The 17,745-nt window shown below is 47.7% G+C and overlaps 1 protein-coding gene across 1 annotated transcript in view; it reads left to right on the top strand.

The window, feature by feature from the left end:
- CFAP77 (cilia and flagella associated protein 77) overlaps positions 1-17,745 on the top strand; it is a gene marked incomplete at both ends in the record, with an annotated part of 121,864 nt that overhangs the window by 2,897 nt on the left and 101,222 nt on the right. Inside the window, one exon of the mRNA XM_080927378.1 lies at positions 1,769-2,191. Within this exon, the coding sequence (XP_080783504.1) occupies positions 1,769-2,191 (423 nt within the window). The remainder of the gene's footprint in view (positions 1-1,768; positions 2,192-17,745) is intronic.

Here is a 17,745-nt window from a genome sequence, read left to right as displayed (position 1 = left end):
CAAATAATCAGGGAACGAGCAGGGCCATGAAAAAGTCCATGATCACTGTTGCTAAGGACTTGTAAGGATGACCAGGATTATCTGAGCCTCGTGCCCTGTCCTGGGCCAAAGGCATACTCTTGCCTGAAGCCTACTTCTTTGTTCTACCTTAAAATCAGATTCCTCTCTGAGCCTACTTTCCTGTCCTGGGCCAATGTCAAATTCCTGCCAAAAGACCCCAAAAGCTCTCCACAGTGTTTTATCACAGCAACAAAAAAGGCATGAAGACAGGGTTAATATGCTATTGTTTGAGGTGGTTTCAATGCAGCTCAACAGCGTGTATGTGTGCTTTGTTCGTTTGCAAGCAGATGAGCCTACTCAAATGAGCCGCAACGTGACAGATAAAAAGGATTGTGGATCTGGGCAACATCCTCAGGTTTTTATTGAATTCAATTAAAAAGATATTCAGAAGAGTATTTTCCTTCATATGTGTTTGTATGCTATGTATGTACCTGGTGCCTATTGGAGGCCAGAAGATGGAGTCAGATCTCTAGGGACTGGAATTACTGACAGTTGTGATACATGAATTGGGTACTTGGAGTCGAACCCAGGTCCTCGGCAAGAACTCTCATTCCCCTCCCCCGCTCCCATTTTTAACTTCTGGGTAGGATTGGATTAAAAAAAAAAAAGTAGATCTTTAAGAATAATATCAGTCATTTCCAAATGGGCTTTGGACATGTTTATTTATTTGGTGTGTGTGTATTCGTGTGTGCCACTGCATTCGTGTGGAAGCCAGAGGACAACTTGGAGGGGTGTGATCTCTTCTTTCACCATATGGGTCCTGAGAATCAAACTGGGTGTCAGGCTTGGAGGCAGCACCTTTACCCGCTGAGCCTGAGCCGTCTCTCCGGCTTTACTTTCAGATTTTCTTATTCAGTGAATCACGCAATGATTCTGGCGGTCTTTTTCAGTTCCCTCCACTGGGTTCAGACTCAGGCACTATTAATGTAAATCTTAGGTCCTTCCGAGGTGGGAGGAAGGATCCAACAGGGAAACTGGCTGGAGCCAGTGAGTTAGCGTCAACATTAAGCCTAGAATGCAGGTTTCTATTACAATATGACCTTATGAGAGAGAGAGAGAGAGAGAGAGAGAGAGAGAGAGAGAGAGAGAGAGAGAGAGAGAGAGACGGGGTGGGGGGGGGAGAGGGAGAGAGAGAGATAGAGACGGAGGGAGGGAGGGAGGGAGAAAGGGAGGGAGGGAGGGACAGAGACAGAGAGACAGACAGAGAGAAACAAGAGTTATTCCCTTGGGAGGGAACAGTCACTAGAGTAGGGTAGTTAGAGAGAGGGTGGAAGCCAAGGATAAATGGTCCTTTAAAACCTCTTCTCCTGGGTTGGAGAGATGGCTCAGTGGTTTAGAGCACTGACTGCTCTTCCAGAGCTCCTGAGTTCAAATCCCCAGCAACCACACGGTGGATCACAACCATCTGTAATGAGATCTGATGTTCTCTTCTGGTGTGTCTGAAAACAGCTACAGTGTATTTATATGTAATAAATAACTTAAAAAAATAAAAGTAAAACCTCTTCTCCTTTAAACACAACCTAGATTCGATTTTTGGATTTTTCTATGCGGACTTGAGACAAGTCTAAAAGTTCTCCGTGGTTGCTAAGAATTTCTAGAAAGAAAACCGGAAGCTCCTAAGCTGTTGGCGTCCTGTCACCAAGGAGACGGGACGTTCCACTTCTCCGAAAGGGGTAGTCTAGACCCTCTTCCCTCTCTCCATTTGCAGCGAGGTGCCCAAATCACTCCGAAGAACTGGCGAGGTTTAAGCGTTCGACGGAGGCTCCGCAGGTGGGCGCGCTCTGCTCCGGAGCCTGCCTTGCCCCGAGGTGCACCCCAGAGTCCCCGTGGTGCAGTCCGGAGCGCGGGCACGCTCGGGGCTGGGGTCCTCAGACAGTGCAGAACTCCGTGGGCTTTGCAGCCGAGTCTGGTCTCGGAGTTCCCGGGGATGCCTGATCCGGGAAAACCCGGGAAAGACCGGAAAGATCTCACGCAATGGAAGAAGAAGAAGCAGCCGGTGCGCCGCACGGTCAGCCAGATCTGTCCGCCGCCCCGGCGGCCGCTGACGGTGGTCGACATCCGCCCGGGCATGGAGAACGAAAGGCTCGGGGTCGTGCGTGACTCCATGTTTCAGAACCCACTCATCGTCAAGGTGAGCGCCCGGGCATGATCGTCCCCTCCGCGGGCATCGCCGCCGTCGCCCATAAGTTCCAGCTGCTGAACCCTATGGCCTCAGGACCCAGGGTTTGGGCATAGTGTTGGAAACTTGCTCTGGGTGGAACAGGACTGGACCCTTTGCGGTCGTAGCCGGTTCCTGAACCACAGGAACCTCTGAGTTCCTCAAGTGGCACACATAAGCTGTGTCTTTCCACAACTGAGAAAGACTATGGATAGGGCAATCGCTACGGGGCTCGATCTACCCACAGGGTGATAGGTCTCAAGCACCCATCCATGCTCTTGCCACCTAAGACCCACCTTCCCCAGCACTATGGTCTACAATGCAGCAGGTGCTCTGAGACTTGCGGAAGCATCACATCACCACCCTAAGCGTGTGGGGGGCGCGTGGGATTCAAAACCCTCTAGGAGGCGTGGCTGGCGTTTATAGACAGATCACTTTCCCTTTCAGTGCCGGTCCCCCGCACTTTTTTCTGTTTTCCTGCCTGGCCAAAAACTACACGCGGCCGTGGCTCTGCCTCTTTACGCGCGGGGAGACCGAAAAAGTAAAGTTGAAGTTTAGTGGAGCTAATTTATCTTGCGCCGATAGAGGGCAGTGTGCTTCTAAAAATGAGCTCGGTTTCCCAGGTTCCGGAGAGGGATGGGCGCGCTGATGGGCTGGCTATTGGCAGACCTATACAATTAGACTTTTCTGGGCTAATTAAAGCTCTTAGGAAGACAGAAGCATTAGGCTCTCTAGATACAGTGAGCCCGTGCAACAGCATTCTTAGCAGTGGCCCCTCTGAGATGACTCCACAGTGGACCAGGTTTTGCTTACTTCTCAGGTTATTAATCTCAGCAGGCACCTGGGACAGACAGTTGGAATTCACTGCCTTAGGTCAAGGAGAAAAATCAAGTACCACCTATCAATGGCTGTACAGATAATTTTCCAACATTGATTTTTATCTATCTATCTATCTATCTATCTATCTATCTATCTATCTATCTATCTATCCACCCACCGATCTATCTAGATCCCAAATGCTGCCCTCCCCTCACCCTCGTCCTCCCTCGAAGAGTTCCTCCCCTCCCCCATCCCTCTGAGAGGCAGTTCCCTCTTCCGTATCCCCCTCTGCTGCATCAAGTCCAACACTGCTTTAATCAGGTGTCACTAGTGTGCAGCTCCTTCCCACTTAACTATGAGAGGAAGGGTATTATATTATAGAGTCATGTCCACAGTGAATTCTTGTGTAACATTCCCTCCAGGTGACACATATAGGTATATCTGCATTCACTTGTATATATGCATAGCACACACATGTTATATATTTCTCATCATATGTTTAGCATTTGTACGTAAATGTATAAACTACAATGTATGTAAATACAGTACAATATGTGAATACTGCCCCCTTTCCCCTTTGCTTTCTCCCTGGCTTTAATCAACGACAGCATTTGACCTGTAGGTGGCGCTAATTTAACAGCCTTCAGGAGGAATTACATCCTTGTTTCTGGAGCTGGAGTTTAGGAATGATCATTAAACAAACAAACAAACAAACAAACAAACAAATAAATAAATAAATAGTGATGATTGATCCACCAATGAGGTTCTGTTTTCAGGCCGTCCTGGTCCCTGGTCCCACCGATGGCAGGGACCACTTGCTGATGCTCTTTGGTGACAGGACTTGGGACACTTCCGCACAAGTGGCAGTAGGGGGCAGTCTTTTCCTCCAGTTTTCCTTAGTGTTTGAAGCTCAGCTAGCTGTTAGGATGATGATGTCCACATTCAATATTTACCCCTTCCTATAAGATCTTCCATCAAAACTCAGCCTGTGTAAAAGTTGGCAGAGAGAATGTGAAAAAGAAGCTGGCTGCTCCCTGTTGCAGATACTCCTTAGAAACCAGTGCACGGGGCAATGTCTACAAGGCTTTGATGCCAGGTTCTGGCAGAGCTGGCTTAAAAGCCACACCTAAAAGCCCAGCACAGATTTCTTTATGTAAGGAAAAATTGAATTCCGGAATACAGGTGGCAGGATTTTAAAAAATGGAAATATTAAAAGTAGTTAGAATGTTAAAAAAAAACAAAACATGTATACAGTCCTGTCATCTTAATTGAGCTTGACTTGTAGGTTCCTTTATGGGGGTTGCCAGTTTTGCTGGCCCCACTGTTGGGGTGAATGGCTTCCTTATCATGTGGGTGTTCTTGGGTCTTGGTATCTTTGGGGAATACTGGGAACTGAGGTGTATGTTAGCCTTGTGTGTTCCTGAGCCCGAAGAAGTCCATCTCTATGAGAGGAATCCAGCACACTGGAAATATTTATTCTACCATATGGGAAGGCTGTTGTACACATTGACGCTCCTCATGGATAGGTCCCATGTTTGTTCCTCCTCCCCACCCCTCCCCCTCTCCCTCCACCATCATTTTCCACTTCAAATGCAAAGACGCTGACTGAACAAACCCAACCCTAGTATTTTCCAGCGGTGGAACTGACCAGAATGTATCTGCATCAGTTATTCAAACACATGTCTTCATGAGGCCACGGCAACCGGAGGAAAAGGGGAGACCTCCTATTTCCTAGCAGGTGTTTTGTCCATTAAACAATCAGCAGCCGGTCACATCCTGAAACCCAAGCCAACTGCTGATTTAATAGCAATTAATTGAACCAAGATGGTGCTTTTATGCAACCACAAAAATAATGTAAATAGTTTTCATTGGCAAGGGCTTTTCTATTGTCAAGTGATGCGCAGTCAGTCAGCTTTCCTTCCTGCGTAACTCTGGGAAGCCTAAAATTAAATTGAGAAAGAACCCAGCTTCACCCTGCTTGAGTCTCATTTCCCTAGGATCCAGAGACTCAACATAGAATCCTGCCACAGAAGCCTTGCAGGCTCCCTTACAAAACCTGTCAGAGCACACCCTTCCCACCACGGCAGCGAGGCTGATTCCCTGTCAATACAGTTACGGGAGAGACTGCGCAGTTTGCTTCTCTGACAGCTTTGAATCCTCTGTCGCCTCAGAGAGGCGGCAGCACAGGGTGGGACTGATGGAACCCAGCACCCTCAGAACGTACGAATGATCAGGGCACCTGATTCTTTTCATAATTCATTACCAGCTTTGTTTTTTTGTTCCTGTGGGGGTTTATGTCACAAATAAGAAGAGCGTACATTTGTAAAATAAAGTCATAGAATCAAGCATTTGAGGCTAGAAGGAGGTTTGCTGACGTCAATGTATCTCCTTTTGGGAGGCTTAGGGAGGCCTCCAACCAGGGGAAGACACTTGTCTGGGGTGCTCCTGTGACCTGGTAGCTGGTCTCCTGACGTACAACCTCATGCTATTTTGGCCACAAGCCATAACTAATTAATCAAGGACGACCCAGGTTTGTCACATCCTGTGTACCAGGCAGTCGGAAGTGTTCACAGATGAATCTGATTCCAACCTCATTTCACTAAGCATCTCTGCAGAAGTGATCAGTACTTTCTCAGGACTTGACAAGAGTCAGGAACTAACTTCTTAAGTGTTTATTAAACACCTCGGGGCATCCTAAGCTGGGCTGTGGGGGGAGCATAGAAACCAAGTTCAAAACTCAGCTCCTGCCTGTGGAGACTTGACTACGAGGGTTTACCTGGAGAGATGAGACACATAGAGACATAGGCACACATAGAATCATGCATGCAAGCATATAGGCACACAGAGATACAAACAGGGACACACACATGTGAGAAAACACAGGCACACATGCAAAATAAGTCAGGCAATGTCACAGGTCACCTCCTCTGAGTTTCCCAGTGAACTAACTACAAGCCCAGAACATTCAGGTTTGGGGAGAGGGAGCCTGAGGCAGGTCCATGTAGGAAGTGAGGAGACTGGAGAAGCCAGCCCTCTGTGGAAAGATGTTCCACCCTTCCTGAGATTCTGAGCATTAGGGGCTGTTCACTCCAACTCAAGTTCTAGTTCATATGACTCGGAGCCGCGCTGAGTTATCATTACCAGCACGGGGAAGTGTTTATCCAGAGCAAGTGTGTTCAAATTGGATGCTCTACAAAGCCAGGCAGGCGCACCAAGCCCACTAATAGCCTAACGTCTCTAATAAATATTGATGCTGGCGAGCACAAGCTTAGAGACAGGGATGGGCATTAAGAAGGCAGCCTGTCCAAAGCCGGGTTGCACAGAGATACCCATGTTTTCATTACATAATGGGAAAATACTGTGTGTGGTTTGTCTGCCAAAGAGAATAAGGCTGTGATCGCTCGGGTCCTTTACGTTCAATTACAGTGTAATAGGAGGAAATGAAATGTTAGAGAGGAATTAAAAACTATCCTTGTGGTACAGCCTGGGCAGGATGCACTGCTGCGGGTTTATCCATCTTGTTCTCTTACTTCCTCCCTCCTTCCCTCCCTCCTTCCCTCCCTCCTCCCTATCCTCCCCCTTCTTACCTTTCTCCTCCTCCCCTCCTCCCCTCCTCCCCTTCTCTCCCTCTCCTCCTCCCCCTTCTCCTCCTACTCCCTCCTTTCCCTCCTTATCCTTACCTTCTCCTCTTCCCCTCCTCCCTCTCCCTCCTCCCTCTCTCTCCTCCCTCCTCATTCTTATGTGTGCAACTGTGTGTATATTTACATTTGTGCACATCTGTGTTCATGTGGTGTGTGTATGTGTAGAAGCCAGAGGTCATCTTCAGGTGTTTGTTTCTCAGAAGCCATCCACCTTGTGTTTTTGAGACAGGATTTCACTAGCCTGGAACTCATCAAGTAGGCTTAAGCGCACTGGCCAGGGAGCCCCAGAGATTCACCCATCTCCACCTCCCAAGAGCCGGAATTACAACCTAGAGCCCCTTGTCTTTTCAAAAGCATGGTTGTCCCTTTCTTGTTTTAAATAAAAGCCGCCTCTGGCTGGCTGATGCCTCATCCCTCAGGGACTGGAGAATGAGGCACAGATCAAATGGCGCAGCCCAGGCCTCTAGCCATTCCAGAGAGAATTGCTGCTCGTCCCCTGGGTCTTCAGTGCCCTGGCCTAGCTGCACAACCAACCACCTTCCTGCTTTGTCTCTTAGCACAAAGAAGTACTAGAATGAAGAGGAGACTTCAGAACCAGGCTGTTCCTACCAAACCCAGTCACCCTGTGATCATGTGACCCTCAGAACACTGCTGGTGCTCTGAGGGAAGGCTGTTCCTTTAGGGAGAACCCCCGAGGCCTCTGTGGACAGGTTAGGGGTCACTCCCGAACACCCTCGGGAACATTCTGGACCCAAGTGTTGATTGCTATGTAAGTCAGGCTTTTCTGCTTTTGCTTGTGTGGTGGTCAGAGGATGCCCTTCAGAACTCAGTTCTCCCTTTCTCCTGTGTGGGTTCCAGGGACAGAACTTCAGTTATCATGTTTGCACCGGAAGTGATGACTCATCAGTGTGGCTGATCTCAGGCCTCAAAACTTGTTTTCTATTGCAGTGGGTTTCAAACCATTCTACGGTTTCACCAAAGGACTGATCTATGTTTAAAATGTATCTAGACGGGGTGTAGAGTTGTCCCTGGTGTGCATGGATGCCCGACTCCATCTCCAGTCTCACAAAACAAGTAGATGTCAATCATTCACTCGAAGCATCCTTATTTTAAAAGCTTAAGAAGAAAACAAACATCATTAAATGCGTCTTGCATGACATGCTGATGTAGGCTCCCTGATGTGTTAAGTGTGCTTTGCGGGTCTCAGTCTGGACTGTTGGAGTTGCGCTCCTGTTTGGGTTACTTATAAATGTGTCTCACCTAGGGGAGACGGGGCCTTTCTCAATCTGAGACTTAACCATTCTTGCAGGAAAAAGTGCCACAGAGTTTTGTCCTAGTGTTTGGGACTTGGACCTGTTAAACCCAGCGATGGGTCGGCTGTACCCTCCCTTCTCCCTAGTGACCTTCAGGATGGATGGACAAAAACTATGGGGAGCACGGCACTTAGACTGTGCAGCCTCTGGCAGGTTTTAGCAAATATAGTAATTGTGAAGAATCGCTCATTGTTTACTACTGCAAATAAACACACACTAAGGAAACTAACGTCCCAAGCATCCGTTGGCCGCTGGTAACAGTTCACTTTAAATGCAAACATCCCCTGGCTCCTCTTTAAAGTTCCTCTATCTGTGCAAATGAGGCCTATTTGGACATTTCCAGCTTGGCTGGGCAGATATGAAACTTCAGCTCCCTCATGAGGGAAAGGCCAGCAGAGCAGAGTAGCTGCGGAACCAACAAACCCCAGCCAGTGACTTCTGCCACCCCTGGAGAGTGGGGGTGGAGCTTACCGCTGAGACTCAGTTTCTTCCTTCAGTGAGGAGACCAGAGTTGGTACCTGGTCATGGGAGAGTCATGAGGCTAGCTTTGGGTGTCCCTGGAGGGCACGTTAAAAGCAAATACTTGGTTTTCTGCTCACAAGCACTTAACCTTCCTTAAGGTGACCCTTGTGTTCTCAGCTGTTGCTGTTAGGTAAATGCTAAAGGCTGGAGAGATAGCTTAGCGATTCGGCGACATACCAGGAGCTCATAGAGGACCAAGGTTTGGTTCCCAGCACCCACATCGGGTGGCTCCGGGGATCTGACTAGCTCTTCTGATCTTAGGTACCTGCATACACGTGGTACACATAAGCTCACACACACACACCCATACTTTTTTTTTTTAATCTAAAAATAACATTGAGTCTGTTGAGTCTAAACACAGGGAACTCACAATGAGACATGTTTGCCAAGTGCTTAGGCTGTGTCACTGTGTGCTGTGATTGACAACACTGTCACTCAGTCCATCTGTCACTCTACCCTTGAGGCCAGTGTTACTCAGAGATATGTACATGAGATCAACAGACTCCAGGGCACTCACTTCTGGAGCCTTCTTGTTGTTGTTGTTGTTGTTAGTGAAACTGAGGAGGTGTGGCTGGTCCCTGATTAGAGGACAGACATCATGGATGCTATTTGGTTTGTCAAAATGTGAAACCAGAACATCTCCACCTGCAGCAACGAGTCAGTCTCCATATGTCGACAATTCAAGGCTGAGAAAGCTTCAACTAGAAGCTATAGCAAAAGGCTGGCTTGTTCACAGCTTACCACAGCCTCTTGAAAACCTAATGTAAACTCACAGAAACTCCCTTTAATCTGTTTTCTTCCCCTTAGAGCTGCTTTTGTCTGCAGCTTGTCTGCCCACATTACAATTTAAGGAAAAAAAAAATCTTTTTCCAGCCATCTTACAGGTGGCTCAATAACTCATTAAGAAAACGAATTAGCAGGGAGACTGGTTTGTTGAGCAATCACTGATTGCGGTATGAGCTTCATGTCTCTGCCTTACCAACTCCCAGGGTCCCATTTTACTCTGCATGAATGAAGTTAAGATTTGAAACAGGATTGATGCAGCATAGGAAAATTAAGCTCATGGTGGGCAGGCGCCTCACAGCAGAGCCTGCACTTTCATTGTAGCTCTAAATACTACATTTCAGGGAAGCAGGAAGGAACTTTCTAAGGGAAAACAGCTGTAATGGTCCACCCAATAATCTGAAGGCACATCAGGGTTGGGTCAAGAAACAGACACGGGTCAGTGAACCCAAAGGTCAGCACGGGCAACACCCAGAAGGGGGGGGGTTTGTCAAAAGGATTGCAGAAAATACGTAATGACCCGAAAAGAGAGAGTGTTGATCTTTTTATAGGAACCAAACAATACATGTCCAGGAGGCCAGCGAACCCAGAAGCATGCAAGCTAAGTTTCTTTGTGTTGACCAGCACCCTTTGTGTCTTGTCTAAGAGATTAAAAGCACACCCCAAGAAGCGCTGTGATTTCAAGGTGTGGATGGCCACACTGCTGCCGGGTGGCTGGTCATTTGTACGTGACAGTAGAACATTCCAACTGGACTACCGTGCCAGAAAATGTATGGGTTTGCAGATGCTGGGATGTCAGCCTATCCAGAGAGCATAGAGGGAGGCTGAGGCATTCACTTGGTGGTCTGCCAATGGCTTTATGGATTCATTTCTGTGGATCAGAGTGAATGAGGCCATGTCACCACCTTAAGGTGCCTTTGTTTGAATTCTAATTGTGTTTCTTTTTACCCTTTGCCTTCTAGTGGATCTTTAAAGAACACAGACTTCAAGGGCTAGTGTAGTGCTCAGTGTTTGAACCCTTGCTTAGCTTGTGAGACCCTGGGTTCCACAGTTAGCCCTGCAAAAATAAACAAAACCAAACAGCAACAACGGAGGTTTGTTTTGGTGGTGGTTTGACTGGGTGTGGTAGGCATTTGAAATTGCTAATTAGTTCATCAGTCAGTGAGCAAATGTTTATTGCCCTACACGGTGGAGAAATGGCTGGAAACAGAAGGGTTAAAGAAGTGTCTGGTGGGCTGATGGTCTTTACTGGGGAATCCCCAGTCTTCAAAGATTGGAACTAAGTTATTAAGGGTGGAAAGAGAGGAGAGGGAGGCCAAGGCACCACCATATTCAGATGTCGAGGCAGGAACAGAAAGGACTATACAGCTGGGTTGGGTTGTCAAGTGAGTTGGACTTCAGGGGTATGGATGGGAGAGGCGGGTACCTGGGGAGAGTCTGGGCTGGGCAAAGATATCGAGAGTCATGCAGGTGTTCCCAGCCAGAGGATGGGACCTCCACTCTGAGTCTGTGAGCACTGTTAAGGAGGCGGTAGAAAATGACACATTAATTCAACCACTGCTTTAACCAACATTTCCTAGCATGCCTCATACATCTGCCATAGGAGGGCTGGGTACGGGATCTAGACATTTCCCTCACAGAGCTCACAGCCATCAGCAGAAGAAAGCAAGAAGCAACAGCAGAGGCTTAGATGATACTGTAGAGGCGGACAGGATGTGGGGTCTCTCTGCTCAGGGCTGCAGGCAGCAGGAAGGGAAGACAAAGTTTTGCAGGTAGATTAGGTGTGTGTGCTAGGCGCTGGAGCCCTGAGGACAGAAGCAGGTTCAGAAGGCTGTTTTGGGATCCTCATTAATCTTTTTTCCTTTTGGGTATCATGTAGACAAGACTGGCCTTGAACTCACTATGCAGTTAAGGATGGTTTTGAATGCCTGATTCTCCTGCCGCCACCTCCTGAGTGCTGGATTATAGGCTGCAAAGCTCAGTTCTATTTGGGTGGGGACTGAACTCAGTGCATGCCAGGCAGGCACTCTCCAGACAGAGCCACACTGACAGAAAGCAAAATGATCGATAGTTTCAGCAGTCATGTTCAGTAGCTTGGGAGAGGCCCTGTGCTAGTGAGCGAGGCTGACACTGGTGCTTCGTTAGTCATAAGTCAAATTTGAGTCGAGGAGAAAAGTGTTTCAGAAGAGGGGATCGTATGTGTGGTGGGGTGGGGTGAAGGGTGCACGGGACAGTGACACCAGAGAGTCCCTCATTCCTCTCCTGGCTATGTGTCATTTATTTACTAAGTGCCACACAGTTCCTCTGACTTTGGAGTGCCTGGTCCTGGGACCACGGTGATAAGCTCATGGTCTGCTTGTAAATCACTCACTGTCCGTCAATCTTGTTTCTTGTACTGAATCCCTCTTCCCCTGACAGTCACTCTGAGCCCACACTAACTTTGCCTGATCAGTCATTTGCCAAATGTTATAATGTTATACCAAATGTCTGTTCTTAGCTGTCTGTTCACTAGGGGCATCTCCTAGGACAAGGTAGCCATTGTCTCTGTACCAGACAATTCACGAGGCCCTGAAGAACAAACAGCAAGACCAGAGTTCTTCAGGACAAGGGCAATAAAGGACCTGTTACCAGGGGCTAAGCCCACTTTCAGGCTTTTAAGACTGCCCTGGGGGTTGGAAAGATGGCTCAGTGGTTAAGAGCACTGACTGCTCTTCCAGAGATCCTGAGTTCAAGTCCCAGCAACCACATGGTGGCTCACAACCGTCTGTAAAGGGATCCAATGTCCTCTTCTGGTGTGTCTGCAGACAGCTACAGTGTACTCATATATATTAAATAAACAAATAAATAAATAAACAAACAAACAAATAAATAAAAAGACTGACCTTCGGAGAAGAATGGGGTGTCTGCGTTGTGTTTGGGGACTCATGAGAGGAGATCTTTCCAAGCCAAGTATGATGTTTTGTGAAAGCAGATTTGGGGATAATCTGGCTCCCTGGAGCAGAAAGAGGACGGGGTGGCTACCACAAGCTTCTGGGGACAAAAAGGGTTAAGAAGGCTGTGCAAAGCTAAGGAATAAAGGATGCAGAATCCAAAGGCCCCAGAGCCAGGTCTAGAAAGCAACAACAGTCCCAGCTATGCCTGGTGCCTACAGTGATGGGGACAGGCCAACTGGTGACAGAGGGATGCACACGGCTGGTCACTGTGCAGCTGCTGAAGTGGGTGTGTTGATTGCATTCCGATGTCTCTTCAGGCTGGATGTGGGAGGGAAAAGGTGGCAGGACACGTGCTACATTGATGGCTTAGAGTCACAGTCTTCCAAACCTGATTCTGAAATGCTCTGAATGTCTCCAGCAATTTGAGAAAACCTGAAGAGGTCCTGAGGGGTCCTTTGTGCCGAGAGCTCTGGTTGTTTCCAAAGCTTTATAAACTGCCACTGAAGATTTTTGCCTGCTCTGGAGGCACCCAGTGGGCATGAGTGCGGAGGCTTAAGTAAATCTAAGAACTCTTCCAACGGAAGGAAAGCAGGCATCCACCCCATGTTCCTGAGCCCTATGCTTCCTTCAGCAGCCCTGTAGCAGGATGCTCTTGGTTTGGCTTCTTCTAAAGTGGGAGTTCTCAGAAGAGGCTGAGCTGGAGACCATTGTCAGTACAGTATGCCATGCTGAGCCAAACCGGCTCTCCTGACACATCATGTGCCTCGTGCCTTTGCGACAATCATAAATGTGCCGGTTCTACTGTTCCCATTTTACAGATAGGAAACTGAGGCTTACAGAGTTTACATAACTTGCTTAAAGTTAGAGGAGTCAGGCTTTAAGTCAAAGTGGGGACTCTGATGCACCAGGCCACAACCAATGTATAAACTACGTCAGAAGAGTTTAGGGACAGCAATGGCTGCCATTTATTAAGAGCCATTCCCTCTCTTGCTCCGTTCCTTCCTCCCATCCTTTCCTGCCAAGCCTATTAAGACTTGGGGGAGGGAGAATCATCAGGGCCTATTGACCTGGTGCCGTGGGCAAAGGCACTCACCACGATGCCCAAAGGCCCAAGTTTGACCTCTAGGTGCCAGAGGGTTAGAAAGAAAGAACTGATTCCCTCAAGTTGTCTCTGACCTTCACATACGCTTGGGAGTGTGCCTGTGCGCACACACAAACACACATACACACACACACACACACACATTGTCATCAAAGGTACAGTACCAGCACAATCCTGGCATCTCTTGCCCAGGTGACTGCACACTGCTGCCTTCTACTGTGTCTCCCATGCAAATGTACCCAAACTCACAGCCTTCCCTCCTCCTTTTATTTTTTAAGACTTATTTTATTTATTTTATGTGTATGTGTACCCTGTATCTGTCTTCAGACACACCAGAAGAGGGCATCAGATCTCATAACAGATGGTTGTGAGCCACCATGTGGTTGCTGGGAATTGAACTCAGGCCCTCTAGAAGAGCAGTCAGTGCTCTTAACTTCAGAGAGCATTCCAGCCCACCCTCCTCCTTCTTTACACTTGCTGGGACAGAGCTCAGGGTGTCCCCTGCTAAGTAAATGTCCCACCACTGAGCTGCACACACCAACCCCTCAGTCCCATGCCTTTCCTATCCATCATCTTAGCTCTGGGAGGTCCATATTTTGAGCTCAGAAAGGCTAACAGTCCCAAGGTCACATAGAGGACAAATGTTGGGGTTGGCATTTGTGAGTGGGTTTGCAGCATGTCAGGCTCTGTCATTGCCTGGTACCTTAGGAGATGCCTTAGAAGGAAGCAACAGGTCCTCATGGAGGTCTGGATGGGTCTACAGAGCAGCCTTTTTTATGGAGGAGGAGCAGAAAGCTCTCGGAAGGGTTTGAGCTGGCTGGGCAGATAAGCAGTTCTAGCACATCAATCCTGCTGAAGCCACTGCAGAGGGACACAAGTGTGGCGCTGAGATGTGGCCTTAATTCAAGAGTTAGGAAGAGGGAGAAGGCTTGTAACTGGGGTGGTCCAGAGGGGACTCAAAATGCCTGAGAGGAAGAGGAAGCTCACTTCCCACAGGAAATGTGGAAATGAAGAGAAGCTGGTCTTCATGGGAAGAAAACAAAGGCTGCAGAGGACAGTCACTGGGCAAAGGACATTGGGGTCAGGTTGGGACTGCCTTCAGAATCTGCACTAGTAGTGACACCAATTCTGTTTTAAGAGAAAACTCAGCATCACCAAAGTCCAGCATGGCTTTTTGCTTTCCCATGGAAGCCTGGACCTGGGGGTGTATCTGCTGGGCCTAGCTGGGATGTCTTTAGGAACAGCTCTATCTAGGCCACCAGGGATAGCCTCCTCCTTTCAAAGGGAAGGTGCCCTGCTTCTCTCCACACAGGGTCCCGTCTCTCTACCTCCCTAATCAGAGAAAGCAAATTGTTATCAGATTAGTCCCAGCAATGAAAAGCGGGCACTGGCCCTCTCGGGTTACTTTCCATTTAGATAGACTGGGCCGGGCCACACAATAGGCATCAAAGCCTGTCTCTGGGCAGCGGGAGGGATTAATTTCTTTAACCAACAGGCCTGATCTGGCCTAACTCATTACCCTGCCTTGTCAGTGTGGATGTTCGATGCGATTGAAGATTATACCATTTAGGCCTCTCCCTTGTCTTCTGCGCAAACTGGGGCTATTGAATTGCATTCTTTCGAAGCTCCCCCCGTCAATACTTGGGCAGCCTGAGGTTCTAATTCTGCTTCATTTAAACTTCATCAACTTTTCCAATCAAGTGGAAGGATCCGAAATAGGTTCTGTACGCCGAAAGGCACGATCCCTTTGTCAGATAAATTTATTCCGGCTTCTCCCCTCCCTGGCTCTCTTTCTCTTTCCAGTCTCGCTCCCCAATCCCTTCTCGGCACTCCGCCCCCTCCCCTTATCCCCAGGATGAAAATGAGATTACAGTATTTAAATGACTATGGTAATCAACCTGGGGACCCTGAGCTGAGATTGAGGTTAATTTTTCTTAGCAGAACAAAGAAGCGGGATGCCTTTGGGGACCCGGAGGTACAATATGGGGTTTTTGCTTGTGGGTTTTTTCCCCTCTGAAATTGCAGTTTTAGGAGTCTTTTCTTGTTACCAACTAGACACCAAATGTGTGTTGTTGTTGTTGTTGTTGTTGTTTTTAAGGACACAGACCCTAAGAGAAGAAAAATGTAATTTTGGGAAGATAAACAGATAACAGCCTTCAATCAACAATTTTAATAGGGGGGAAAGTCACTTCCATGAGCACACATCTAAAGAGAAGGTGATCCTTTACCTTGTTCATTTTTAAATACACTCAGAATAATCTCCCACAGTGTCAGAACTCATAATTACAGCCACCCTGTGCACCTGCATACTCTAATGAAGAGCTTTGTCACTTGGGTGGTCTCCCTGGCAGCTTTTACTGTGGTAAAAGTTGAGGTTTTTGTCATGTTTTGGCTAATTAGAAGTGTGGTCATTATTTCACTGAAAGGTCTACATGGAAGCGGCTTGTTCCTTCCGTTGCTACCTGGAACATTGTAATCCCCTCCCTCTGCTTCTAAAGCAGCATCACAGTCTACTTCTCTCGGTCTCTCCTTGCTACCTTGTCATGACTGTTTTACATACTTGCCAGCCAGTGTTAGCTTTTATTTGTGTCAGGAGAAAGGATTGTGACAAGTTCCGTATACAATGTTCATTTGGTAAGGCAGATTCTTCCCAGCGCTTTGAGCTGGGAAATGAAACTGTGTTTCAGTGCAGTGAGTTACATGCTTCCGGACAGACTCACCAAGACCGCTGAACTTTAGCTCCTGGAACAGTCCTGCAAAATCTGAATGGGTTTTTGTAAAAAAAGGAGGGTTTGGGTCCAGTGAAAGCCTAGTGGGGGGCGGTTGGAAACAGCCATAATGGCTTCGCATGAGGATGCCTGAAATACACTCCCCTTTGCTCCCCACAAGTCATTAAAAGGCCAGAATAAATTGTGGCCCTTCTGAATTGTAGCGACTCCTTTCCTGTCCTTTAAACTGTGGTTGAGTTCCTGACAGTCATCCACACTTGCAAAGCAAAGTACTTAATAACTCCCATCCTCCCTCCAACTGTGTTTGTTCAAGTGGCACCCCATCATCTCCACCCCCAACCCTAACCTTCTGGGTCTCCATCCTGTTTGCCAAAAAAGAAAAAAAAAGAAACAAACAGACAACAACAACAACAACAACAAAAAAAAAAAAAAACCCTAACCCTTTGTGCTACTAAATTCACTGGAGGCAGTGGTTTATGGTGACATTTTTCTTTCTTAAAGTAAATATTGACTCACCATGGGGAAATTAAAACTCCATTAGGCATCGCTACTCTGTAAGGAGGGCTGCGTTAGAACAGTCAGGCTGCTGCTAATTGGTTTCTTCTTCAGGAATAATTCCAGGAGGGCAGAGGGAAAGGGGGAACAGGAGATGGATGAGTCCCATAATTTCTTCAGATGACACCATCTAAGTCATCAAAGGTGATCATTACATAGTTATTAATCTAAATAGAAACAAGATGCTGGCTAAGAATGGAGAAATTCATCGATATAAAGAGCTTGCTGCAGAGTTATTTCCAGGCTGCAGAGAGTATACTTTGGAGAATAAAATTCGGGTGGGCCAACCTCACCCAAGGCTAGGCTTTTCAGAAGTGGCATTTCTGAGCATCAGCTTTCATCTATCCCCACCCTTTACCCGACCCCGGCACCCCCCACCCCGCCCAGTGCTGCAAGGAAGGGGATGAGGTTACCTAGCAAGACTTCCTTTCTTTTCACCCAGTTCACTCTTTGAAAAAAAAAAAAAGGTAGTGGTGGCTCACGCTTAATTGCAGCATTAAGGAAGCAGAGACAGGCAAATGTCTGTGATTTCAAGGCCAGTCTGGTCTACAGAGTAAGTTCCAGGACAGCCAGGGCTACACAGTGAACAAAAAACAAGACCCAAGAATCCCAACAAGAAAAATAAAAGAAAAACAGCAAAAACAAGACTTGTTTTGTATAATGTGTGTTCATGAATGTATGCTTGCTCGTGTGTGTCTGGCTGGGCTAGTGGAGGCTGAATGTTGACCTTGGGACTCCTCCAAAGCCCTTCCAATGAAATAGGTTCTTTTGCTGAAGCTGGAGCCTGTTTCTACCAGTCTAGCCATGCAGCTGGTCTCCTAGTGCAGTTAGCTTCCCCGGAGTGCTGGGATCATGGGTGGCAGCCATGCCTGCTCAGCTTCTTCAGGGGTGCTTGAGCCCAGCTCCAGTCCTCATGTTTGTGTAGCAAGTACTTTACCCACTGGGCCACCTTCCCAGCTCCGGTTGCTCCCTTTACAATAGTACCTCTCTGTGTTAGAGCCGGTTGCCTGCTCTTCCTTCACCCACCTCCACCTGCTGTGCCATTCCAGCCCCAATCCCATCTGCCCCATCACTTCCTAGGCTCTCCTGACTGCTGTCAAGAGAACACACAGGAGCTGCAGATGGCTCAG

The sequence above is a fragment of the Micromys minutus genome (assembly GCF_963924665.1).
Source record: "Micromys minutus genome assembly, chromosome: 13".
Classification (NCBI taxonomy): domain Eukaryota; kingdom Metazoa; phylum Chordata; class Mammalia; order Rodentia; family Muridae; genus Micromys; species Micromys minutus.
Note: the sequence above shows the minus strand (reverse complement) of the source record. Positions and strands in the feature narration are given on the sequence as shown.